This window comes from Scyliorhinus torazame, chromosome 1 (assembly GCF_047496885.1).
Source record: "Scyliorhinus torazame isolate Kashiwa2021f chromosome 1, sScyTor2.1, whole genome shotgun sequence".
In the NCBI taxonomy this organism is placed as follows: Eukaryota; Metazoa; Chordata; class Chondrichthyes; order Carcharhiniformes; family Scyliorhinidae; genus Scyliorhinus; species Scyliorhinus torazame.
In genome coordinates, this window is record NC_092707.1 from 38,049,353 (window position 1) to 38,076,199 (window position 26,847).

General features: G+C 49.6%; 1 protein-coding gene across 2 annotated transcripts in view; it reads left to right on the top strand.

Moving 5' to 3' along the window:
- Positions 1-26,847, top strand: part of pxmp2 (peroxisomal membrane protein 2) — a 94,328-nt gene that overhangs the window by 61,192 nt on the left and 6,289 nt on the right. The window contains exons 3-5 of one of the 2 annotated variants that reach the window (XM_072487447.1): positions 4,281-4,443; positions 11,990-12,109; positions 16,222-16,522. In XM_072487447.1, coding sequence (XP_072343548.1) covers positions 4,281-4,443; positions 11,990-12,109; positions 16,222-16,522 — 584 coding nt within the window. The remainder of the gene's footprint in view (positions 1-4,280; positions 4,444-11,989; positions 12,110-16,221; positions 16,523-26,847) is intronic. The other variant, XM_072487540.1, reaches the window with a different exon arrangement.

Sequence of the window (26,847 nt, forward strand, 5' to 3'; positions counted from 1 at the left end):
ATCGAACCCGTAAGTCTTAATTCAACGCTCGCTATGAGGTAGGCGCTCCTAGCTACCAATCTGTACCAACTTTGAATCCCGCAGACTCAGATCGCGAACGAAAGGCCATTTGTTTCCCTGACCTGGTGGGCCAGTTCCAAGTTAAGTATAGGCCTGTTAGTTGTAGAAGTAGCTTAGATGTAGAATTTGTGCATGAGTAGCGATTACAGTGTATAATAAATGTGCTTTGATTTAAACCTTACGAATCGGTGTATTAGATTATTGATCATTACTCGGACTTGAACCTCGTGGCGGTATCATAAAGATACCTGGCGACTCAAGAGCAAAGGTAATAAAACAGAGCAATTGAACTAAGGCAAAGATAGCAACATTATTTGGCGACTCCGCCGGGACCCGATCTAGAAGTGGAAAACCACTCCGGGAGAACCCAAGAATTTGAATTCGAGATCCACTTGGAAACAGAAAACCACAAGTGTTCAAGCCGTTCTGATCAATACCCATAATTCGGAAGTGTGTGTCTGCATGCGTAACTAACAGGGCGATAAGGTAAAACTGATAGATTTTTTGTTGCGACAATGCTGTCGGAAGTTTGTATATTGGAAAGTAGCGAAAGCCGGACCCGTATTTACAGCACCGCCTTAATACCCCTGTCCCAAATTTGAAGAGCAGCATTCGGATTAATACCCCTGTCCCAAAATTTGAAGAGCAGCATTCGGATAGGAAAGATGGCAATGCAGCGCCTCATGAACCCAGAGGAATTTGCGGTCGCAGCGACCAGCAGCAGTAGAGTGGGACAATGTCCCATTTGGGAGGAAGAGATCAGGAAATATCTCAAAGGGAAAGGATGGCCCCTTTGGAATGATTTCTGTGACAACGAGGAATCAGGTCCCGGAAGTATAGGGCATACTTGGTGGGAGAACCTGAGCGATATCCACAAAAAGGGCTTCTGGAAAGCTCGCAAGCAGATGGCAATTGTGTCCTGCTTGGCACAATTGCGAGGCACAGAGGAGGTTGTTAGGATGCTCCGGAAAGAAGTTGAGGGCATACGTCGAATGAGTAAGGTCGATGTAAGTGAGGTAGAAAAGGAGAATTTAGAATTGAGAAGGAAGTTGGCTGCAAATGATGTAGAGGTGGAGGATGCCAAAAGGGCACATCAGTCTTGTCTGGCGCACTTAAGCAGCTTCCAGTCTCAATACGAAAAGGCCGATCAGGGCACGCAACATGCAGTCCTGGTACGTGAGTAAACAGAGCACATCAGTCTTGTCTGGCGCACTTAAGCAGCTTCCAGTCTCAATACGAAAAGGCCGATCAGGACACGCAACATGCAGTCCTGGTACGTGAGTAAACAGAAAAACAGGTAGAAGCATTACAGAGACAGTGCAGCGATCTAAAGGCAGCATTAACAGCACTCCATGCTGCCACCACAGAACAAACACAAAGCACATTAGATCACGCAAAGTGCCGGGAGCAGATTGCAGAGCTGCAATCGCTGCTTTCAGTTCAGAAAGGTTTCCAGGAAACCTTTGGAGAAAAATTAGATGAGGAAGACGGCCCTGATTGGGAAGAATTGAATGAAACAGTGCAGAGATATGTTCAGGGAACATGTGCTCAGGGAAAGCCACAAAAAAGGAAGGCGCCCCAACCACCCACACAGCAGATAGTTCAAGCTCCAATGAACCCAGTAACCACCCACCGCACAGCCACATCAGACGATGCGGAATTTCTATACTCCACCCCCTTAACAGTGACCCAATTACGGGATACGTGCGATAAGATCACACCACTCCTCCCACCTCAGACCCCCACCATTTCTTTGCCACAGTTAAGCATCAGGCGACCATGTACGGCCTGGATGAGCGAGAGCATGTAAAGTTCACCGTTATAAGTTTAGACCCTTCAGTAGCAGCAGCCCTTCCCGACCCACAGAATGTAGGAGGAGGCACCCTTGCAGAAATGCATACCGCGATCCTGGATGCAATCGGGTATAACCGGGGTGACCCCGTAGATGGCCTCAACAAATGTAGGCAAAAGAAATCCGAGCACCCCACAGCGTTTGCTGGACGCCTGTGGATCCACTTTGCAGCAGTCTTTGGAGACTTAGACCGTGCCCATTTGTCCCCAGACAACATGGCCAAATGGACCCGCACCCTTATCTCCCATGCCAAAGAAACAGGACAGAAAGTCTGCACGAGTTTTGATCCCTCAGAGGAGGCCCATAATGAGAAGTGGGTAGTGAAAAGATTGTCCCGCGCTTGGGAGCAATCTATACAAAGTAAACCCGCAGTCAAGAATCCCGAGGAAAAGCAGGCTGGCGCAGATATGCAGGCAGTAAAAACAACACACCAGAACCCCGCATGGGTGAATGAGGGAAAGAACAGCCCCCCACCCAAGTCACAGGAGTGTTACAATTGCGGACAGTTGGGACACTTCGCAAGAGAGTGCAATGCCCCTAAAAAGCCACAGAGAGTCCAGCAGACGGGCGCTCTGAGTAAGAAGAAGACAGAGCCCATTCATAGTGTTAGTGCCCGTTCAGATCAGACGGACTTGACCGGAACGGACTGACGGTGTTCGGGCTCCCCCAGTTGGGTCTGCGACACCCTATCAGATAGGTCCGGTCGACCGGTAGTTGCAGCGAAAATTCGGGGCAGCCCATCGAAATTTCTCTGGGACACAGGAGGGTCCCGCACCACAATAAATTCCTCCACAATGTTCCAAAAGGACACGTGGCCCACTACAGCCACTATCGCCCTCAGCGGCTTTACAGGCCACTCACAGCAGGGACACATCACAGTCCCTGTACCCATTCAAATCGGTATCATCACCACCAAGCACCCCGTAGTTTTAGTTGACCTGCCCCACACAGCAGAACACATTCTGGGAATCGATTTCATGAATTCCCACAATCTTTCATTTGATCCAGTCAACCAGTGTGTCTGGAAGATGGAAAAATCCGCAAGAGCCCCCGCAACGTTCAACATAGGTGAATACGCGAACAAAATTAGTGCAGTAGGCGAATTTTGGTTCAACCCGACCACGCTTAGTACGGACAAGCAGGTTAGGGCAGTTCTGCAAAAGAACAGGGCGGCATTCGCGACCCACAAACACGACTGTGGATGGATGACTGGCTCCGTACAAATAACAGGACCTGACCCTAGACCCCAAAAACAATATGGATTTCCCCAAGAGACAGAGGGAGAAATCGCAAAGGTAATAGACAGCTTATTAGAGCAGGGCGTACTTAGATCAGTAGCCTCCACTAATAATGCCCCGATTTGGCCAGTGAGAAAGCCCGATGGATCATGGCGACTGACCATCGATTACCGGGAACTCAACAAAATCACCCCCACAGTAGCCACAAGTCCCAAGACCATGCTCAAGCAGGGACTCAATTCCCGATTCTTTACGGTTTTGGACGTCAGTAATGGATTCTGGACCATTCCATTGGCAAAGGCGTGCCAGTACAAATTTGCCTTCACTTTTAAAAATCAGCAGTACACGTGGACATGCCTGCCACAAGGATTCCACAACTCCCCCTCCATTTTCCACCGACAGCTGGCAAATGGTTTAGCCAAATTCTCTCGCCCCGAATGTCTTTGTGTGTCCAAAATGTTACTTATTGTTCCCGGGGATTGCTCATCAGTCTGCAGATGGCTACTACTTTGTTATGCTGATGGTCGCTGGTATCGATGTCTGGCCTTTGCAGAGGTAAATACACAGCAAACCTGCAGCTGCTGGTTTCTGTCTTGTTGGCTGACTTTCCCATCAGCCTTTGCCGTTCGCCATTTTAAATCGGGAGTTGGCCAATTTAGGTGGCTACAGTTGCTTGCTCCTGCTCTTTAGCTATGTGCCATACACCTATGTGCCATACACCTTGTGGCAAAGGCTTGCCCTCATAGCAAGGTTCTGAAGCATGTAGCAAACCATGACAAGTCATGCAATACTGTGGCTTGTAGTACAGTACTCTGACAGTGACTTGAGGCAGCAAAAGCATTGTAAAAGCACCTTGGGGTTCTGCTTCAACGCATTTCATGTGGCAGTAAAGCTTTCCTTATATGTGCGATCTTGCACACCAAGTCATGAGCCAATTGGTCTGTTGTGTGCACAACAACCGCCCTGCTGTTTACCATTGACAGTAACCTTGCTCTGTCATATTTGCTACAGATGGACTAATTTGTTTAATAAATCTTTTCCTAACATTGCCTTGAAGCCGAATAAGAAAGAACATAAAATATTTCAGATTGTTTTACTTCACTAAAAAATGCTTTTATTTTCTGTTTCAGGTTGGTTTTCACGGGCCCACTAAGTCATTACTTTTACCACTATCTGGATAAACTGATTCCGTCCAATGTTCCCTATTCCCAGATCAAGAGACTTCTGTTGGACCGTCTGATGTTTGCTCCAGCATTCCTCGCTCTTTTCTTTGTAGTTGTCAGTCTACTTGAGGTGGGTGCTAGTGATCATTAAAAGGACAGGAACTTATCTTGGGGTGATAAGTTGTCATTGGTGACTGAAAAAAAGCGAATATGAAGTTAATTGATCTAAGAAAGAGGTTGTGGGTTTGTGAAATCTGCGACAGATGGTGTGAACATATGACCTAGGAGCAGGAGTAGGCCACTCGGCCCTTCGAGCCTGCTCTGACATTCAATAAGAATATGGTTGATCTGACTGTAACCACACACATATCCCGATAACCTTTCACCCTCCTTGTTTGTCAACCTACCTATACCTTGAAAACATTCCAGACACTGTTTTTGCTGCCTTTTGAGGAAAGGAGTTTCAAAGACTCCCTACCCTCTGAGAGAAAAAAATTCTTCTCCTCTCCGTCTTAAATTTTGAACAGAACTCTTAGTTCTAGATTCTCCCACAAGAGGAAACATCCTCTCCATACCGGCTCTGTCAAGACCACTCAGGATCATGTATGTTTAAATACAGTGTGGAGTTGTGAAATGTTAGATTGTGTAATTGTGTGCGCTGGGAGAGAGTGCAATGCTATTGTGGTTCGAGAGAATGATTGTAGTTTTGAATAATTCTCCCCCCAAAGCCTGGCAACATATAAACCAGATAATTCCACTCAACTCGGCCAAACGCTTTCTCTGCATCTCAGAAAATAACCAGTGCATGGTTTCTGAAAAGCCTGGATCGCATTTAAAACCTTCCAATGTTATGACTCGAAAATCTTCCCCTAATAAGCCTAGTCTGGTCCTCCTGCACAATTGTCAGAAGGATGTCTTCCAGCCTTTTGGCCAGAACCTAAGATAACCCTTTTAAGTTGACATTTGGAAGAGATATTGACCTATAGGAGGGACATCTCTCCAATGCCTTGCCCTCCTTTGGAATCAAAGTAATATTAGCCTTGCGTAGAGTTGGTGGCAACATCCCCGACTCAAAAGAGTGAAAATATACAAACCCACCACCGGGTCCTTCAATTCTCTATAAGAAACTCACCCCCAAAGCCATCCAGTCCTGGTGCCATACCCAACTGAAGCTCTTAATTGGCCTTGAATACCTTCTCCTCAGAAAGAGGAGTATTATGACCACACATTGACTACCAACTCACCACCAGATTGCCAGACTTGTATCAACCCACATGGAATTCCCCAAAAGCCCCATTTATTTATTCTGTCTTTGTAATCCTTTTCCCTCCCGTAAGGTGCAGAGAGGGGATTGCCCTGGAGTCAGCCTTTTTCTTTGTCAAGCAGGCTAAGTATTTGCTCGATTTATTCCCAAACTCTTACAACTTCTGCCTTGCAAACTTTAAGCTTTTCTCGGCCTGCTGAGTCAATAGGAAGTGAAGAGCCACCCTGGCCGCACCAACCTCATTCACTAACTGTCTACTGGGAGTCTTATATCTCTCGTCCACCTTTGCCAAGCAACCCGCAGTTGGCTCTCCAGATGGCTCTCCAGCATCTTGCGCCATTTATTAGCAGCACAAGAAATAATCAGCCCCCTACCATAAGCCTTACACATCTCCCGCAAAACAGAAAGGAAATACCCATAGCAAATGACGTAGCTTATATTAGAGAGGCATCAAACCACCATGTTCTCAACTGGGGGCGGGGTGGAGGGGGAGAGCCCGCAAGCATAAATTCCAAGGAAACGGGGGCATGGTCTGAGATTAGAATGACATCAATGGAACAAGAGAACAGAAGGTGCAAGATCATCCTTGGCACATAAAAAGTAAATTCTAGTATTACATTAATGCAGGGCTGAAAGAAAAATATTAAAGTCCCTACCCTTGGGGTATAAAGTCCTCCAAATGTTCACATAACCCATTTCCTCACAGGCTGAGGCCAGCAAGGGGGAGGGAGGGTTCTTGGTGACCGGACCTTATCTACCAGGGAATTCAGATGGCAGTTAAAATCACGAACCACAATCGAGTTAGCTGAACAAAATCCAAAAAAGCCGTAGTAATCTTTATTTTTTATAATCTTTATTGTTACAAGTAGGCTTACAGTAACACTGCAATGAAGTTACTGTGAAAAGCCCCTCGTCGCCACATTCCGCCACCTGTTCGGTTACACAGAGGGAGAATTCAGAATGTCCAAATTACCCAACAGCACGTCTTTCAGGACTTGTGGGAGGAAACTGGAGCACCTGGAAAAAATCCACGCAGACACGGGAGAACGTGCAGACTCCGCACAAGTAGTGACCCAAGCCAGGAATCGAACCTGCACCCTGGCGCTGTGAAGCAAAAGTTCTAACCACTGTGCTATAATTTGGGTTCCGTAAACATTCATTAATGAAACAATACTCCATGCACTGCACCTCTAATGATCACACACCTACCCCCTTGTCCTTAGTGCAAGTTTCAACCCTAAATGGGAGTTTCTTATTATTAAGAATTGCCATCCCCTGCTGCGTCACGAAAAGGAAACAAAGAAAATCGGCCCCACCCACTCTCGCTTCAATTCTAAATACTCCTTATCATCCAAATGAGTTTCTTGTAGTAAAGCTATATCAATCATCTCCTGAAGAAAGAAGGGAATCCTTTTCCTTTTGATAGGGTGATGGATGTCCCACACTTTGCATGACTTTGCATGAGCAAATGTTAAGATTAGCTGCCTCCATTAATTCGGCCAATAATTAGAGAAGAATAAGACTGGATTTTCACACCACAATTGGGCGTGCGTGCGCCACCAGCCCCCTCCTCCAATTCACTTTGCATCGGAGTATCCATAAACCGTTCCTTTCATGGATGGAAGACCTTTCTGAACCAAGGTAGGATTGAGACAACAATGCAGACACCCTCCATAATAACTAAAAAGAATCACAACTACAAAAAATCTAAGGGGACATTCCTCATTATGACTGAGGACCCTTAGGATTAACCCCACAACCATACTGTCATTCCCACATTTCAGACCCACCAAGAGAGACCTGCTTCCACCACCACACACTCGGTTCCACCATGATTAACACTTGGATAATAGAAGTAAAACAACAGGTAATAATAAGCACACAACATACCTACGCTAATTAAGACGAGATAATACGATAATACAATAATAATATTAGGAGTCCCTGAAATATTTCAGGAGACGCAGAAGACATTCATTTAGTGCAAATATAATAGTAACTCCCTTTTAACAGGATACAAGATAATAAAATCAGACAATCCCATGATAGGGAAAGAGTCCGAATTAGAGCTTGAATTAGTCTGAGCTGCAAACCATCAAACCATTTCTCTTGGATTGAATGAAGGCCAAAGCAGTAGTCGGTTTATCGAACGACTTGGTGGAGTTGTCGGAAACAATTTTCAGGGTCGCAGGATAAAGCATGGCATAATTCACTCCCAACAGCCTTGAGTTGCCTTTGAGCTTCATCAAAGCCCCGAATCTTGGACTGCGTCACTGCCGAAAAGTCCTGGAAGAAAGAAATCCTCACTTCTTCATGGAGCCAGGTCCCACCTCGCCTTGCCGCCTTCATGCCCTTCTGCCAGTTATTAAGGTTGTGGATGCAAATGATTAAGGGCCTGGGATGAAAACCATCCATTGGCCTCAAAGATATGGTACCATGTGCCCTTTCTAATTTGAAATGTCCAGCCTTCACATCCAGCTTGAGAAAACATGGCAGACAGCCCTCAAAGAACTTAACAGGGATCTTACCCCCACACATTCTGGGAGACTGACAATTGGGATATTCTTTCTCCATCCTTGATTCTCCCAAGTTTTCCATGACTTCCACGATGCCATTTAAATGGTTTTCCAAGGATTGAGTTCTTGCCTCCACAGAGGAAGCATCATGCCCAACATGCAGGATTCTGTTCTCTGTATCATCAAGCCTCTTAATGGTGCTTTGCAACTCGGCCTCATGATAGATTTTGGGCCAACACACTACGCCTTCGGAGAGTGCGGGATTAAGAGACCTCCTGAGGGTCTGGCTGCCATCTTCTTGGGCAGTTCCTCAGGATCTAGCATGATTTGCTTCCACTCCGGGGAGATGGGTTCGGTAGTGGCTGAATAGTCCAATCCTAGATCTGCAGACTCTGCCACAGGTTTGTCAGGTGGTGTTTGATGAGGTGGGTGGGACACCCTGGAATCTGCACTCTCCTTCCACTGTTTATGCTTAGCCTCTGCGTGCGCCACTCAGTGACGCTCAAGGTGATTGGCACCTTCATGGATGCTTATTCTCCAGTTTGTGACTTCGAAGGCAAACAATTCCCATGTGTCAATGGGGATCTTGCATTTATTTAAGGAGGCTTTCAGAGTGTCCTTGTAGCATTTCTTCTGCCCTCTTAGTGGTGGCTTGCTATTGCGGAATTTGGAATAATAATAATCTTTATTAGTGTCATAAGTAGGCTTATATTAACATTGCAATGAAGTTATCATGAAAATCCCCTAGTCGCCATGCTACGGCGCCTGTTCGGGTACACTGAGGGAGAATTCAGAATGTCCGATTCACCTAACAAGCACGTCTTTCGGGATTTGTGGGAAGAAACCGGAGCACCCGGAAGAAACCCATGCAGACACGGGGAGAATGTGCAGACTCCACATAGACAATGACCAAAGGGGAAATTGAACCTGTGTCCCTGGCGCTGTGATGCAACAGTGCAAACCACTGTGCTACCATGCTGCCCCAGAGCACATGTTTCGGGAGTCTTTTTTTTGGCATGTGGACGATGTGGCCCACCTATCGCAATTGGTCGAGCATGACCAGTGCCTTGATACTGGGGATATTGGCCTGGGAGAGGAGGCTCACGTTGATACGCCTGTACTGCCAGTGGATTTGCAGGATTTTGCAGAGGCAACGTGGGTGATATCTTTCCAGGGATTTTAAATGTATTTTAAATGTCTGCTGTACATTGCCGTGATGCAAATCCTGATGCATACAGGAGGGCAGGGATCACAGTTGCTCTATAGACCATGAGCTTGGTGCTGGATTTGAGATCTCAGGGGCGAAATTCTCACCCAACGGCGCGATGTCCGCCGACTGGCGGCAAAAACGGTGCCAATCAGACGGGCATCTCGCCGGCCCAAAGATGCGGAATGCTCCGCATATTTGGGGGCCGAGCCCCAACATTGAGGGGCTAGGCCGGCGCTGGAGGGATTTCCGCCCCGCCAGTTGGCGGAAATGGCATTTGTTGCCCCGCCAGCTGGCGGAAATGGCGTTTGTTGCCCCGCCAGCTGGCGCGGAAATGCGGCGCATGCGCGGGAGCATCAGCGGCCGCCGACAGTTTCTCGCGCATGCGCAGTGGGGAGAGTCTCTTCCGCCTCCGCCATGGTGGAGGCCGTGGCGGAGGCGGAAGGGAAAGAGTGCCCCCACGGCACAGGCCCGCCCGCGGATCGGTGGGCCCCGATCGCGGGCCAGGCCACCGTAGGGGCACCCCCCCGGGGTCAGATCGCCCCGCGCCCCCCCCGGAGCCCGCCCATGCCGCCTGGTCCCGCCGGTAAATACCAGCTTTGATTTACGCCGGCGGGACAGGCAATTTCTGGGCGGGACTTCGGCCCATCCGGGCCGGAGAATTGAGCGGGGGGTCCCGCCAACCGGCGCGGCCCGATTCCCGCCCCCGCCCAATCTCCGGTACCGGAGACTTCGGCGGGGGCGGGATTCACGGCGGCCAACGGCCATTCTCCGACCCGGCAGGGGGTCGGAGAATGACACCCCAGTTTTCGAACACTCTGATACTTAGGCTTCTGAAGACTACACTGACACATTGGAGTTGATGCTGGATTTCATTGTCGATGTCTGCTTGCACCTAAAGGAGACTCCCGAGGTTTGAAAGGGCGGGTCCACACCCAGTTAATCTGGCTGTACCCTTTTATCACGGGATTTCTTGACATTTTTCTTCATATATATTTACCAATACTGATCCCAAAATCCTCAAGGGATATAACATCAAATATCAATTCAAAGATTAGGTAGATAAATGTCAGGCAAGTGAGTGGTGCCAGAGCCCGCAGAAAAGCAGCTACTCCTGTGCTCGCATCACGTGACCCCGCCCTGAGATTCATCATTTAACACATCAATTTTTGTGGACTGGTGATAAAGAAAGAAACTATGTTGCATTATTTTGCAGAATCGGTATAACATGTGTTGGAGAGAACCAAATCTTATGAATTGGGCTTTATTAAAAATACAAATGCAATAATAGCAGGAAGTTAGATCAACAGATTTCACTTGATTACAGAATGTTTAATTTAAACTTGCTCTTTGGATATGAAAATATATGACCCTTAACCAACTTTTAAAATAACATCAAACCTAGACCAATGTCCAAACACACGTTTATCCCACAGAATCTTGTGGGTCTACATGTCTATCTGGAAGGAATTATGATTTTAATCACATGCCTTGAAGTTCAATCTGGAATCTAAAGTTCCAAGGATGTCTCCACAATTTAACAAAAGTTATCAACTTAAAGATCCCTGGACATCAACTTAACACCAAACTTGGCGTATTAAGTTGTTTTATTTTAGGCAAAACAAGGACTTAAATGGTTTATATTTGTTTTGCATTTGAAGGATTTTTACATTGCCTTGTCTGCAATGAAAATATAAAGGATCAAACTCAAGAAGTCGTTGAAGTCAACAAATTTAGGGACCACCCGCACCTCAAATTAGATATTCAAATTGTCAAGACTTTCTTTGGCTCCTTAAATGTCACTACAGAACTGGGCAGTACTTTAAGATCAGCTATGACTGTTAGAAATGGGGTATCTGATCAAATTGATACTAGGCAAATATAGGACTGCTATCAGAAGGTATTTCACTCGAGGAGTAATATGCATGTGGAATAAGCTGTAGTACTGTAGGCAAAAACATTAGTCATTCAAGAGTCAGTAAAATTGTCTGGTGGGACAATGATAAGATATTTTTTGTTTTCAGTGGATGGGTGATGGACCTTCTTTGTTTGTATATTACTTTGTGATCCTCAAAAAGGGTGTACAGCCAGGGGCTGGTTTAGCACAGTGGGCAAAGACAGCTGGCTTGTAATGCAGAACAAGACCAGCAGCAGGGGGATCAAATCCTTTTCCAGCCACCCCCCCTGAACAGGCGCCGGAATGTGGCAACTAGGGGCTTTTCACAGTAACTTCATTGAAGCCTACTTGTGACAATAAGCTATTATTATTAAAAGGGTTTTAGTTTGTGACTCAGTTGGTAGCACTTCTGTCTCCAGCTCAGAACATCGTAGTTTCAAGTTCCATATGATAACTTGAGTACATAATCAAGGGAGTGCTTGAGGTGCTCTCCAGAATAGACATTAAACTAACATTTTTTCTTCCTGTTCTGGTGATTTGAGTGGATCTTAAATATTCCATGCAACTAATCAAAAGAAAACAATTTCTTTGGGTGATTTGGGCAATATTACATTCTGTCCAATACAGCCTCTTTGTGGGTCATTGCTGATGTAGAATGTGTGCGCCACAAAAGTAACTCTCAAAGTATTTCATTTTGACAAGTGGCTTGAAATGTTCTATCTTTTGAATATCAATTAGCTATGCTAGGAGAAATGATCCATTGAAATAACCAGAAATAATGTGTATTAACAGGGGAAGAACCTGAAGTCACTGAAGGATAAGATGCAGACTGGATACTGGACAGCCCTGAAAATGAACTGGAAAGTTTGGACAATCTTCCAGTACATTAATATTAATTATGTGCCTGCACAGGTAATGTATGTTTACTGTTGGAGAGGCCAGTTTGACTGTTTCATGTCTGGTACAATGTCTACATGTATTTCCTGGACTGCTGAATTCTGCTAACATGTTAAAGAAGCAACAGACATTTTCAATGTTCACCTGTGTAATATTGTTACATGTCCAGCATGCACAAATGAATGATAATGTGTAAGCATGAACTCCATACTCATCTAGGTAAAGAACATTAAAGTTACAATTGCAATTATGCAAACTCTGTCACCAAAACCCAAGATTTGGGTTATCTGCATACTCTGGATGACTGGCCTGTGACTGTATGGGAAAACCAATGGAGCTTTCCTGATGAAGGTACAGAAAATTGGAGTAGCCTCCTGCCACTCCCGATAGGAAGTCAAAGGCCCTGATCAGACAGAGTTGGTAAATGGGGCATTAGAAGTTATGCCAGCATAGACCTCTATAATCTTTTATTCAATCATTTTGGGGCATTTTGAGGATAAGAGAAACTACACCTGAGCAAACAGGGTTTTAATGAGTCTTATTCTAGAACCCCGACAGTGCAGAAGGAGCCCATTTGGCCGATCGAGACCCTCTGAAAGAGGACCCTGCCTTGACTAACTCTCCCACCCTATCGCCTTAACCCCATCCAACCTGCATATCCCTGGACACTAAGGGCAATTTTTATAATGGCCAATTCATCTAACCTCCACATTTTTGGACTGATAACATATCAGGTAACATACTCGGCAGAAATTCTAGAGAAATTCATGAAATTTTCCAGCCACCTCCCCATAATGTAATGAGTCAATATTGATTTTTCCTCTGTCCATACTGAAAATATCTGGTGATACTCTGACAGAATCAGATTTTGCTCCAGTGTTTGGCACCTGCTCAACTGTTATGTTGAAAGTCTGTCTTGGTCAAGGGCAAAATTTGTGTCTACTTTTGTATTGCAATTTGGTGTTGCAGACCAATCAATACAGTTACCTATGTTCCCTCTAAATTGTTACTTCTTTGGGGATTTTGTCATGTGATGGTGCTCAATGCAAGTAACAAGTTATAGTCTGAAGATCTGTAATCGCATTATTCCCTGTGAGGCAGATCCATAACTCCAGTTACTCCTTCGGTTGGATGTGCTGGACTTGTTATTTACTGAAGCATGTTGATGGTGTCACTCTAGGCCAGTTAGCCATCCCCCAGCAGCAGATACAACAAGAAATTGAGAAAGATTGGTTTAAAGGGAGAACACAACATTGGTCTTTTCAATCGGAAGATGTTCTATGACATGGGGAGAGATACTTTTTATGCTCATAATCCTACAACACTAACACCTTGTTTGTGTAATGCCTTGAATGTAATAAAATGACCCAAGCATTTCACAGGAGCATTATAAAACATAATATGACACCAAGCCACATGAGGAGCCATTAGGTCAGATGACCAAAAGCTTGGTCAAAGAGTGTTGTAAAGCTGGAAAGTGAGGGGGACAGGTTAGGGAGGGATTCCCAGCACTTATGGCTGAGGCAGCCAAAGGCGCAGCCACCAACAATGGAGCAATTAAAGTTGGGGTGCACAAGAGTATACAATTAATTGAGTGCCGAAAACTTGGAGGGTTGTTGGGCTGGAGGAGATTACAGATACATGGAGGGGTGAGGCCATTGGAGAAATTATAAACAAGGATGAGAATTTTAAAATAAAGACTTTGATTGACCAGCAAGTCAGTATACACAGTGTCGATAGGTTAATGGGAGTTGGTGCGAATTATAACATGGGCAGTCGCGTTTTGGGTGACCGGGAATAGTCAAGTTAATAATCTTTCTTAGTGTCACAAGTAGGTTTACAAGAACACTGCAATGAAGTTACTGTGAAAATCCCCTTGTCGCCACACTCGGGTGCCTGTTCAGGTACACTGAGGGAGAATTCAGAATGTCCAATTCACCTAACAGCACATCTTTCGGGACTTGTAGGAGCACGGTAGCACAAGTGGCTAGCACTGTGGCTTCACAGTGCCAGGATCCCAGGTTCGATTCCCCACTGGGTCACTGTCTGTGCGGAGTCTGCACGTTCTCCCTGTGTCTGCGTGGGTTTCCTCCGGGTGCTCCGGTTTCCTCCCACAGCCCAAACAGTGCAGGTTAGGTGGATTGCCCATGATAAATTGCCCTTAGTGACCAAAAAGGGTAGGAGGGGTTATTGGGTTACAGGGATAGGGTGGAAGTGAGGGCTTAAATGGGTCGGTGCAGACTCGATGGGCCGAATGGCCTCCTTCTGCACTGTATGTTCTATGTTCTATGAAACCAGGGCACCTGGAGGAAACCCACGCAGACACGGGGAGAACGTGCAGACTCCGCACAGACAGTGACCCAAGCCGGGAATCAAAACTGGGTCCCTGGCGCTGTGAAGCAACAGTGCTAATCACTGTGCTACCATGCCACTCCCGGCCGGAGTAGTCTTTTTTCGGACCCTTGCACCCAGTTTTTAGGAAAATTCTTTTGTGAGAAACTGTGGGAAGGTCTGAGGCATTTTTAGAATGTCAAAAGCCGAAAAAAAGAATCCAGGGAAAAAGGGAGCAAGCGAATGTCTGCCGCCAAGCATGGTGAGGAGTGCAGTGGGGGTAAAGATGGCGGGAGTGAACTAGTTGGGTAGGGCCACGCCCATTATGGTGGAAAAGATGGCTGAAGTTTAGGGGTAACAAGGATGTAAACAAGGGTTTCAGCAGCAGCTGAGCTGAGACAGGAGTAAAGTTAGGCAATGTTACAGACATGATCTGAGTAAAAACAGTGATATATGGTTGGGAGCTCATCTCTGGGTCAAATATGACACCAAGGTTACAAACAGATTGATTTAATTGCAAGGGAATGGGATGGATAGTTACAGACTAGAGCTTAGAGCAGGGACCGAAACAATGGCTTCAGTCCTCCCAAAATTTAATTGGAGGAAATTTCTGCTCATCAGAAAGCGTTGAGGGAGGTGATGGTGAGGTACAGAGTGTCTGTCACCAGCATACACGTGAAAACTAACGCTGTGTTTTGGATGATGCTGCCGAGGAACGCCTTATAGATGAGAACCAGGAGGGGTCCAAGGAGAGATTATTGGGGGTATCAGAGGCAGTGGTGCAGGAGTGGGAAGAGAAGCCATTGCAAATGTTTGTCTGACTACAATTCAATAGGTAAGAATGGAACTAGATGAGAGCAGTCTGACCCAGCTGGAAGATGGTGGAGAAGCATTCGAGGAGCATAATGTGGTCAATTCTGTCAAAGGTTACAGACAGAGAAGGGTGAGAAGAGTTACTTGCCTTTTATCCTCGTCACATAGGTTGTCATTACAATTACATCTTTCCCATCCAGATACGATGCAGCCACATGGATCACTGCCCCCCCCTCCACCCAATTACAAAAACTCCTGGGGCACCTATTTTCTATGTTTTCTATGTTTCTAACCCCCAATACACCACACCACCACCTCCACACCACCCCACCTCAGCACCTCCACACCACCCCTCAACCACGCCTCCAGCTCCACATCATCCCTTCACCCCCCCCACCCGCGATCTAACTAAGCATCATGTATTGTGTCTTGCCAGAACACCTGCGACGAGGCGGGCCCTTCTGGTACCCACCGTCCCCGGCCGCAACCACAGGGTACATCGAGCGATGAGGCAGGACCGGACAGCTATGCGAGCCCCAAACTCCAGCCTGCGACACCCCGGAGCAATAGTCTGTGGACCACACCGACTTTTCATCACAGCTGTTCCAACACCCTCCACCATCCCAGTGACACTCACCTCAGTTGGGCATTTTGGTGAATGGGCTCCTGGGGCAGGCCACACACGTCCTGCGGTACATCAGGTGGAGGTTAACCCTAACCCTAACCCTGAGGGAGCGGACGGTGGGAGGGCGGCACAGCCCCAGGGACTAGCCGCCGTCCAGATGGGTCTTGGGCTTCTGGAAGTGTTGGTCCCATCGATCCTGGAGATGCAAATATAAAGCATATGAGGGGGTGTCTGCAACTATTCAACACCTGCAGTGGCAGTTGGAGGAGTCCAATTATCTGTAGCGGCAGGAGGTGGTGCCAATCATGCGTGCTACCCAGGTCAACACTGAACAGGTGATTTTCTGGACTTCCGGCAGGGGAAGAGAGCGGTAGCGGGCAACGGAGCTCCGGAGAGGGAAACGCAGTCGCATCCCATTCCCCAAAACAAGACTTGCGCTGAAGCGTGTATACCGACCGGACTGCCCCCCGGCAAGGCAGGAGCATGCGGGGAAAGAAGAGCGGCGGCCCGGATCAAAGCGAGGACCGAGCGGAGAGGTGCCAGCGGCAAAGAGGGCCCCCCCCACAGCGGCGACCACGAGGCGGGCGGCAGAACAAAGAAGGACTCCCGGCCCGACCAGCAGCCTCTCTCTCTCTCGACCCTCCCAACCCGGCGTGTGGGTGAGTGAAGGAAAAAGAACTTCCCCTTTCTTTTTAACAAAACATTTTTTTTTTTAAAAAGGGACTTTTGGGGGAAAAGAAACGTTTTAAAAACTTTTTTTTAAAAGTGTTAAAGGGGGGAAGAGAGGGGGAAGAAAAAAAATTGCCAGAAGGGAGCCAAAGCAGAGGGAGAAAGGGCACCAGAAGCGGAAGGGGCAATGAGCGAGCCCGCCCAGACGAGCTAACCGACGTAAAGCGGCGGAACGGAAGGTTCGCTGCAACAAAAAGAACTGGGCAGACAGGAACATTTTCCCCCTGTGCCAGGGGGGAACTGGAACTGGAAGGCATCCTTTACCGAGGCGCTGAGGGAACACCAGAAGGAAAACAAGGCAGAGGCTAGAGCAGACATGGAGGCCGGGGTGCAGGCAGCAATGGCCAAGGCCCTGGCGGAGGTGCAGCTCGCCCTGGGCAGAGCAGAGAAGAAACTGGAAGCCCAAGAGGCGACCATTAAGCAGCTGGAAAAGGCCGCGACCGACGAGAGTGACCGGATCACGGCACTGGAGAAGGAGGTGGCGAGACTGGTCACAACGCAGGGGAGCCTGAAGGGAAGAGTGGACGATCAGGAAAACCGCTCGAGAAGGCAAAATGTAAGAATAGTGGGCCTACCAGAGGGGATCGAGGGTAGAAACCCCACAGCATACAAGGCCGAGATGCTAGACAACTTAGTGGGGAGGAAAACTTTCCCCAACCCACCAGAAATGGACAGAGCACACCGGTCTCTGCGCCCGAAGCCCAGGGCGGGAGAACACCCAAGAGCAGTTATAGCTAAACTGCACCGGTACAAAGACAGGGAAACAATCCTGCGCTGGGCCAGGCAAAGCAGAACCTGCAAATGGGAAGGCACTTCATTAGAGTCTGCGAGGACACTGGGGCAACCTAACCAGGAGACGGACCGAATTCAATAGAGCGAAAGCAGCTCTTCACAAGAGCAACGTACGTTTTGGTTTGCTGTACCAAGTGAAACTCTGGGTCACATACCAAGAAAGAGAGTACTTCTTCACAGCCCCATCCGAAGCAAACAAGTTTGTCAAGGAACACGGGCTGGAAGACCGACAGCAAGGGTAGAAATAGGGGGCCCCTAGCAAGGGGCAACAGCACACCGACGTGGGGGGCTGAAGCAACACCAGACCTCCCCGCCCCCCCAACCCCCACAGAGAGCACACCCTGAACAAAAAGCGAACCACTACCCGAGGGACCGCTTCAGGTGGGAGACCACAGCCCAGCATGAGGGAAAGGAAGTAGTGGGAAAGGGAGAGCAAGCGAGAAGAGCGCAGCGTAGGATGGGGGAAGAGCGGGCAGAAAACCGTAGAGGTTGGGCGAGTGAGAAGCGAGACAGTAACTCCCAAGAGGGGGGCCATCGCACTAGCAGGAAAGCTAGCGCCGGAGGCATGCAACAAGGCAGAGCAACGGCATGCCCTCAACAGGGGGAATGCCAGGCGGGGGGGGGGACGGGGGGTGGGGGGGAACACACACACACACACACCACTCAACAGAGGCGGGAGAGCAAACGGGAATAGGAACAGGGAAAAGAGAAGCATACGGGAAAGGGGGGGGGGGAAGGGAGGGACGGGGGGGTACACAGGGAAGGAGAGACAAACAAGGCTAGAAAGAGAGCAACAATAAGGCTACAAAGTGCCACAACCAAGGGCTCGAAACAAGGAATCGCTGCAAGCAACCACTCCCTGGGTCTCTGGGAGGGCCTAGAGTGCAGGGGCCTACCCACGAGGCAGGCGCACAGTGGGCGGACATGATGGGTGCCCCCAGGACAAAGGGAGACCCCTGAGTGCAGGGGCAGACCCACGCGGCGGATGCAACATTGGTGGCCAGGTTGGATACCCCCTGGACAAAGGGAAACCCCGGAGCGCAGGGACCCGACCGCATGGGGAGAGTCGTGACAGCTGCACAGGGTCACCAGACAAGGATGCCCACTGTCCCCGCTGCTGTTTGCTCTAGCGATTGAGCCATTAGCAATTGCTCTCGGAGCAGCAAAAAGCTGGAGGGGGATCCGAAGGGGCGGCAGAGAGCACAGAGTCTCGCTCTATGCAGATGACCTGCTCCTCTACATTTCAGACCCACAAAGTAGCATGGATGTAATCATCGCGCTCCTGAAAGAATTTGGCGCCTTCTCGAGCTACAAACTCAACATGAGCAAAAGCGAGATCTCCCCGATACACCCACAAGTAGGGGGGCCGGCACTAATGGGACTGCCATTCAAACAAGCCCGACACAAATTCCGATACCTGGGGATCCAAATAGCCCATGACTGGAAAGGGATCCACAAATAGAACCTCACCAGTCTGACAGAGGAAGTAAAAAAGAACCTGCAAAGATGGAACACACTCCCACTCTCCCTCATGGGGAGAGTCCAGACGATCAAAGTGAACGTCCTGCCGGGGCGGGGGGGGAGAGGGGGGGGCAGATAGCCATCCTCTAGCCCTGGAACCAACTACGGCAGCAATTAGGCCTGTCCAAAATGTCAGACAAAGCTCCCATCTGCAACAACCATAGGTTCACACCAGCACTGACTGACGCCACCTTCAAAAAGTGGGGACAGGACGGAGGGACACTGACAGTCAGGGACCTATATGCGGACGGCAAGATCGCAACACTGGACAAACTGACGGAGAAATTCCAGTTAGCCAGGGGGAACGAGCGAAGGGACCTGCAACTCAAAAACTTCCTGCGAAAGGGGACAAGGACGTACCCACAACCGCCACGACAGACATTACTGGAAGAGTTACTGGACACAGGCATCCTAGGTAAAGGGAACTGTAGCGACATGTATGACCGACTGGTAGAAAGGGCCAACACCGTACTGGACGCAACAAGAAAGAAATCGGAGGAAGACCTGGGGATTGAAATAGGGTGGGGACTCTGGGGCGAAGCACTGCATAGGGTCAACTCCACCTCCCATGTGCACAAAGCTCAACCTGACGCAACTAAAAGTGGTACATAGAGCCCACTTAACAAGAACCCGCATGAGTAGGTTCTTCCCGGAGGTGGAGGATAGATGTGAACGGTGCCAAGGAGGCCCGGCCAACCACGCCCACATGTTCTGGTCTTGCCCCAGGCTTGCGGGGCACTGTACAGCCTTCTTCGAGGCAATATCCAAGGTGGTGGGGGTGAGGGTGCAGCCATGCCCGAAGGTGGCGGTCTTCGGGGTTTCAGACCAGCCAGATCTATTCCTGGGTAGGAGGGCGGACGCCCTTGCCTTTGCCTCCCTGATCACCCACCATCGAATCCTGTTCGGCTGGCGGTCAGCAGCACCGCCCACAGCTGCAGACTGGCTATCCGACCTCTCGGAATCTCTCCAAATGGAGAAAATCAAATTCGCCATCCGAGGGTCAGACGACTGCTTTGACAGAACGTGGGAGCCATTCACCCAACTGTTCCGGGACCTGTTTGTGGCCAACGAACAAACAGAAGAATAGCCAGGTAGCCAAGAATCATGGGAAAGTAGCCAAGGTGTGAGAGGGAGGGATGGACCGGGGGTGGGGGGCAGCGAAAGCTAAGAGAAAAGAAAGGTGAACCACAGGAGAAGGGGAGGGGGGAACAGGGAACAATAGAGGGGAACCATAGGGGGGAGGGAGGCAAGGGAATGATAGCCGGAAGGAGAGCACAAGATGGCAAACTTGGCAAACACAGGAACAGCGAGCAAGGGAAACATGGGCGAAAGATGGGACGAACAGCTGAAGCGGAGGTGAACGTGAGACGACAACGGCAGCAAAAACCATCCGGGAGAAGCAAGTAACAACACCAACACCAGATCCATGCACGTATTGCTCTCTCTGTATTGGACATAACTAATGTAATTGTTTCTCCGGCACCCAAATGTATATGCACCTCCCCAGTTTTCCCCCTCCACAAACAGGTGCCTACATATGTGTTAAAAATATTGCTAGCTGTAAGCTCCTGGAGATGGTGGAGGACCTAGAGAATAGGTCCCGCCGGCAGAACTTGAGAATCATTCGTCTGGGGCATACATCGCGGACATGTTTGAGAAGCTGCTGGGGGATGGGGCATTCTCCCAACCCTTGGAGGGCACAGAACTCACAGAGCACTCGGGAGGAAGCCGCAAATGGGAGACCCCCCCGAGGGCAATGGTGGTGAGATTCCACAGATACTTGGAATAGAGCGTATTTTACAGTGGGCCAAGCAGACATGGAGCTGTCAATGGGAGAACAGTATCCTGCAGATCTACCAAGACCTGAGTGCGGGGGTGGCCAGGAGAAGAGTAGGCTTCAACCAGATCAGGTCGATCCTTTTTAAGAAAAAGGTGAAGTTCGTACTTTTGTATCCGGCCCGTCTCTGGATCACATACGAGGAACAGCACTTTTATTTCGAGGACGCGCTGGACTTTCTGAAAAGGAAGGGACTTGTGGTGGACTGAGAACTTTTGAACTTTGCTGCAACGTTCACGTTTTTAAAAAAAAAGTTTCTCGTTTTTTGTTTTGTGGAAGCTGTCTGTAATGCCTTCTGTATTGATTTGGGACCAGTGGCAGAGCTGAGTGAGTTAAGGTTTACATTTGCACTGTTGGGGATGGAGGTGTGCTTGTTTAGATTTTTGATCTCTTACTTGATCTCTGTTAGCGTTTTTTTTTCTCTTCCTGTTTTTCTGTCGGGCAATTGTGTTGGGATTGTTTGTTATTAGAGTATGTATGTATGAGCGGGGGGGAGGGAACAATAGGTGGGAGACTTTTTGGCCCAAGGGATGAGGGTCACCAAGCTAGCTGGGCGGGCTAGCTCACGGAAGCATAGTGGGGGTGTGCATATGTCAGGTTTATTAAAGGGGTTGGGTTACAGGGTATTGTTACAAGGGGGGGGAGGGGGTGAAATGTTCTGCTGACGAGGGAGGGACTTGTGCTAAGGGACTAGAGGAGGTTGGGGGCGCAGGCTGCCTGGGGGCGGGCAGGTGGAGCACGGGCTGGAGGCTGGCCCAAAAAAGGGCATGGCTGATCGGCGAAGGTGGGGGGCAATGAGCTCCCCAACTATGCTGATCACCTGGAATGTTCGAGGGCTAAATGGGCCGGTCAAGAAGGCACGCGTGTTCGCGTGACCATATTAGATTGAGGAAAGGCTGGGCCAGTCAGGTCTTTCACTCGGGACTGGATTCAAAGACTAGAGGGGTCGCGATCCTGATCAATAAGCGGGTGGTGTTTGAGGTGGGTAGAATAGTCTCGGATGTGGGAGTCGGTACATTATGGTCAGTGGGAAACTGGAGGGGGTGCAGGTGGTATTAGTAAATGTGTGTGCGCCAAATTGGGATGATGTGAAGTTTATAAAGAGGATGCTGGGGAAGATACCAGACCTGGACTCGCACAAGTTGATCATGGGAGGGGACTTCAATACACTTATTGACCCTGGCTTAGAACGGTCAAGCTCAAAAACGGGCAGGGTGCCAGCAATGGCAAAAGAACTAAAAGGGTTCATGGAGCAGATTGGGAGATTGGGGGGGGGGGGGGGGGGTGGATCCATGGAGATTTGGGCACCAAGGGTGAAGGAGTTCTCCTTCTACTCACACGTGCATTAAGTGTACTCCCAGATTGATTTCTTTATTCTGAGCCGGGCGTTACTGACGGGGGTGGTGGACACGGGGTACTCGGCGATCACATTATGCTCCGCACTGGGTTGACCTGCAGGTTAGTAAAGACAGTAACCAGCGCCCGCACTGGAGGTTAGATGTGGGACTTTTAGCTGACGAAGAGGTGTGCGAGCAGTTGAGGAAATGGATTCAGAACTACCTGCAGGTCAAAGACACGGGGGAAATTTTAGCAGTGGTGGTCTGGGAAGTACTGAAGGCGGTGGGTAGAGGGGAGCTGATCTCGATACGGGCCCACAGGGAGAAGGTAGACAGGACAGAGACGGACCGACTGGTGAAGGAGATACTACAGATCGATAAGAGGTATGTGGTGATCCCAGAGGCAGGGCTTTTAAGGGAATGGCGGAGGCTACAGGCGGAGTTCGGCTTGTTAACCACAGGGAGGGCAGTGGAGCAGCTGAGAAAGGTGAGGGGCCGATCTATTAGCATGGAGAGAAGGTTAGAAGAATGATTGCACAGCAGCTTAGAAAGAGGGAGGCAGCCAGGGAGATAGAGAAAGTAAATGACGGCGATGGGAACCTGGTTGGAGATTCAGCAGGGGTGAATAAGGCGTTTAGGGATTTTTACAGTAGGGTGTATGGGTCGGAACCCCCAAAGGGGCCGGAGGGGATGAGGCACTTCTTAGGGGGGCTGAATTTCCCAAAGGTGGACGGGGAGCTGGTAGAAGGGCTGGGGGCCCCAATCGGGTTGGAAGAGATATTGGAGGATCTGAAGGCCATGCGGTCGGGTAAAGTCCCGGGCCAGACAGGTACCCAGTGGAGTTCTATAAAACGTTCTCTGGGATATTGGGATCGTTGTTGATGAGGATGTTCAATGAGGCAACCCCGACGATGTCACAGGCCACGATTTTGCTGATCCTGAAGCGGGACAAGAACCCGGAGCTGTGTCGGTCCTACAGGCTGATATCCTTGTTGAATGTGGACGCCAAACTGCTGGCCAAAATTTTGTCCTCCAGGATTGAGGAATGTGTTCCGGACGTTATTGGGGAGGACCAGACGGGGTTTGTTAAGGGTAGGCAGTTGGTGGCCAATGTAAGAAGGATATTAAACATGATCACGATGCCCCCCCTGAAGGTAGGGAGGTGGAAGTAGTGGTCTCGATGGACGCAGAGAAGGCTTTTGATCGGGTAGAATGGGAATATCAGTGGGAGGTACTCGGACAGTTCGGATTTGGGCGGGGCTTTATTGACTGGGTCAGGTTGCTGTATCAGGCTCCTGTGGCGAGCGTACGGACGAATAGGACAACATCAGACTACTTTAGACTGCACCGGGGGACGAGACAGGGATGCCCCTCTCCCCACTGTTGTTCGCACTAGCTATAGAGCCGCTGGCAATTGCTCTGGCAGCTTCAAGGGGCTGGTCCGGGGGGGTGGTTTGGAGTACAGAGTCTCGCTTTATGCAAACGACCTGCTTCTGTATGTATCGGACCCAATAGAGGGATGGAAGAAATCATGATTCTGGGGAATTTTGCCGGTTTTCAAGGTATAAGCTAAATATGGGGAAAAGTGAGATGTTTGTGGTTCAGGCGAGGGGACAGGAGGGGTGACTGGAAGAGCTGCCGTTTAGATTAGCTTTAGGTATCTAGGCATCCAAGTGGCGCAGGAATGGGACCGGCTGCATAAATTAAATCTGGCCCGACTAGTAGAACAAATGAAGGACGATTTTCGGAGGTGGGACACGCTCCCGTTGTCACTAGCTGGCAGGGTGCAGACGGTGAAGGTGACTGTCCTCCCGAGATTTCTGTTTGTATTTCAGTGTCTCCCCATTTTTGTTCCGCGGTCTTTTTTTAAACGGGTAAACAAAGTGATCACTGGCTTTGTTTGGGCGGGCAAGACCCCGCGAGTAAGGAAGGTAATGCTTGAGCGGAGTCGGGGAGAGGGCGGGCTGGCGCTGCCAAATTTTAGTAACTATTACTGGGTGGCAAATATAGCCATGATCAGGAAGTGGGTGGTGGGGGAGGGTCGGCATGGGAGCGTATGGAGGCGGCTTCATGTAAGGGTACCAGTCTGAGGGCGTTGGTAACTGCGCCTCTGCCATTCCCGCCGGCACGGTACTCCACCAGCCCCGTGGTGGTGTGCCCTGAGAGTCTGGGGGCAATGGAGGAGACATGTGGGAGCAGATGGAGCATTGGTCTGGTCCCCAATCTGTAATAATCACCGATTTGCCCCGGGAAGTATGGATATGGGGTTCCGGATATGACGGAGAGCAGGGATTGAGAGGATGGGGGATATGTTTATAGAGGGGAGCTTTCCGAGTATGAGGGCGCTGGAGGAGAAGTTTGGGTTGGCGAGGGGAAACAAATTCAGGTACCTGCAGGTGCAGGGCTTCCTATGTAGACAGGTGTCAACCTTCCCGCTCCTGCAACCAAGGGGGATTCAGGACAGGGTAGTTTCCAGAGTGTGGGTGGGAGAGGGGAGCGTCTCCGACATTTATAAGGAACTTATGGGGTCAGAGGAGATGCAGATCGAGGAGCTGAAGTGCAAGTGGGAAGAGGAGTTAGGAGGAGAGATAGAGGATGGTCTCTGGGCGGACGCGTTGAGTAGAGTCAACGCGTCCACAACATGTGCCAGGCTCAGCCTGATACAATTCAAGGTCGTTCATCGGGCTCACGAGACAGTGGCCCAGATGAGCAGATTCTTTGGGGTGGAAGACAAGTGTGCAAAGTGTGCGGGAGGACCAGCGAACCATGTCCACATGTTCTGGACATGTCCGAAGCTTAGGAGATTTTGGCTGGGGTTTGCAGATGTCATGTCCACGATGTTAAAAACAAGGGTGGCTCCGAATCCATGGTGGCGATTTTCGGGGTGTCAGAAGATCCGGGAATCCAGGAGGAGAAAGAGGCAGACGTGCCTTTGCTTCACTGGTAGCCCGGAGACGGATACTATTAGCTTGGAGAGACTCAAAGCCCGCAAAGTCGGAGACCTGGCTATCGGACGTGGCTAGCTTTCTCTGTCTAGAGAAAATTAAGTTCACTTTGAGAGGGTCAATGTTAGGGTTCGACCGGAGCTGGCAACCGTTCATCGACTTCTTTGCGGAAAATTAATCGTCAGCAGAAGGGGGGGGGGGTTAATTTAGTTTAGAGTAGGGGGTTAATAAAGATGGGACCTGTAAGGGAGGGAGACCTCTTTTGCACTATGTTTATAGATTCATCTACATTGTTTATTTTGTTGTTGTTGTTGTAATACCAAAAATACCTCAATAAAATGTTTATTAAAAAAAAAAATATTGCTAACTGTACCGAGTTGCTGTTGTTGAACTAGTGCACAATATCCAACCAGTTTTTGTTTACTAGTTTAGTTTTCTTTTCTATATATATATATTTTATTCTGTGTACATAACTGTAAATATACTTTGTTCAAAAACCCAATAAAAAAGCATTTTTTTATTACCCACGGCCATGGGTGATGATGTCCAAGGCCTGGGACACTGTGCGGCAGGTGGCCAGGGCACATGACAGGGCTGCCCTGTCACAGGAAGCCAAGTACCAAGGCCACCTGGACATTGCAGCGGCACTCCAGAGCTTGGCCAGTCACAACGGGTCATAACTGGGGGCATCCACAGCATTGTCCGTGTGCTGGCTGACCTGTGTCAGTCATAGAGGGATGTGGCACAGTCCCAGAGGGAGGTGGCCCAGTCCCTGTGCGTCACTGAAACCCTGGTCAGGATGCAAGCAGGCCTCCAGGACTGGCAGCGCCCCTGTCCCAAGGAATAGCTCGGGGGCCATCGGGTCTCCCGAGGGAGGAGAAGGTGATGGGGCCCGTGCTGGTGACCCCCACAGGAGTAGTGCTGAAAATCACAGAACTTCAGACTCCCCCTTCCCCACCCACTCCTGGTCCATGGCGCACCTGATGGACTGCGGGCAGAATAGGGCAGCACCACGTCACCTGGGACACCCGAGAGAATGCTGGGCCCGCCCAGGCCCGGTTGCTCCAGAGGACGCCCACCAAAGGAGGCTCAGGTCACAGGATGGGAATCGCAGCAGGTCACCTCTGCCCCTGATGTACTGCCTAGACATAGCATTAGGGCCTGTGAGGCCAGAAAGTTAGACACCAATTAAGTTGGCACAGGTGCATGACATAAGGTAGCGATAGGGGCTAGGGCACAAACCTGTAGAAACATGTTCACAATAAACACCCCTGTTCACAAACGTTCCAACCTGTCTTGGTGCTCAGTCAGAAGAATGAGGGATGGGCTGGGCTGGTTGCAGAGGGGGCACAGAGGGTGGGGATGAGGAGGCTGAAGGGGCGGTGCCGTAAATCACAGCGCCTCAGACTCCTCGTCTCAGTGTCTGGGCCAAGCTCTGGAGCGCCACTGCAATGTCCAGGTGGCCTTCCATCCCCTCCCATTCCCATGTCCACCCTCCATGGACTGCTCCCCCCCCCCCCGCCGCCCCCGCCGTCATCCATCATTTCGTCATTCCTCCCTGCCTCACTATGCGATGTGGGCCCTGGGTTAGAAGTATCAGCAGGTCTGGTCCATGGGGTGGATGGTCATGACGACCTGCTCTTGATGAGCTCTTGTGATCCACATCATTCGACAATGTATGAATCCTGCTCACAGTAGCGCTTTCCACCATCCACCTGGATGATCCCTGCATGCGAGTTGACCATTCCGTCACATGGCCCCATCAAACCCTTCGGATGGCAAAGGTGGGTACGGGGTCCGGTTGGGGGTGGGGGCCGGTGAAG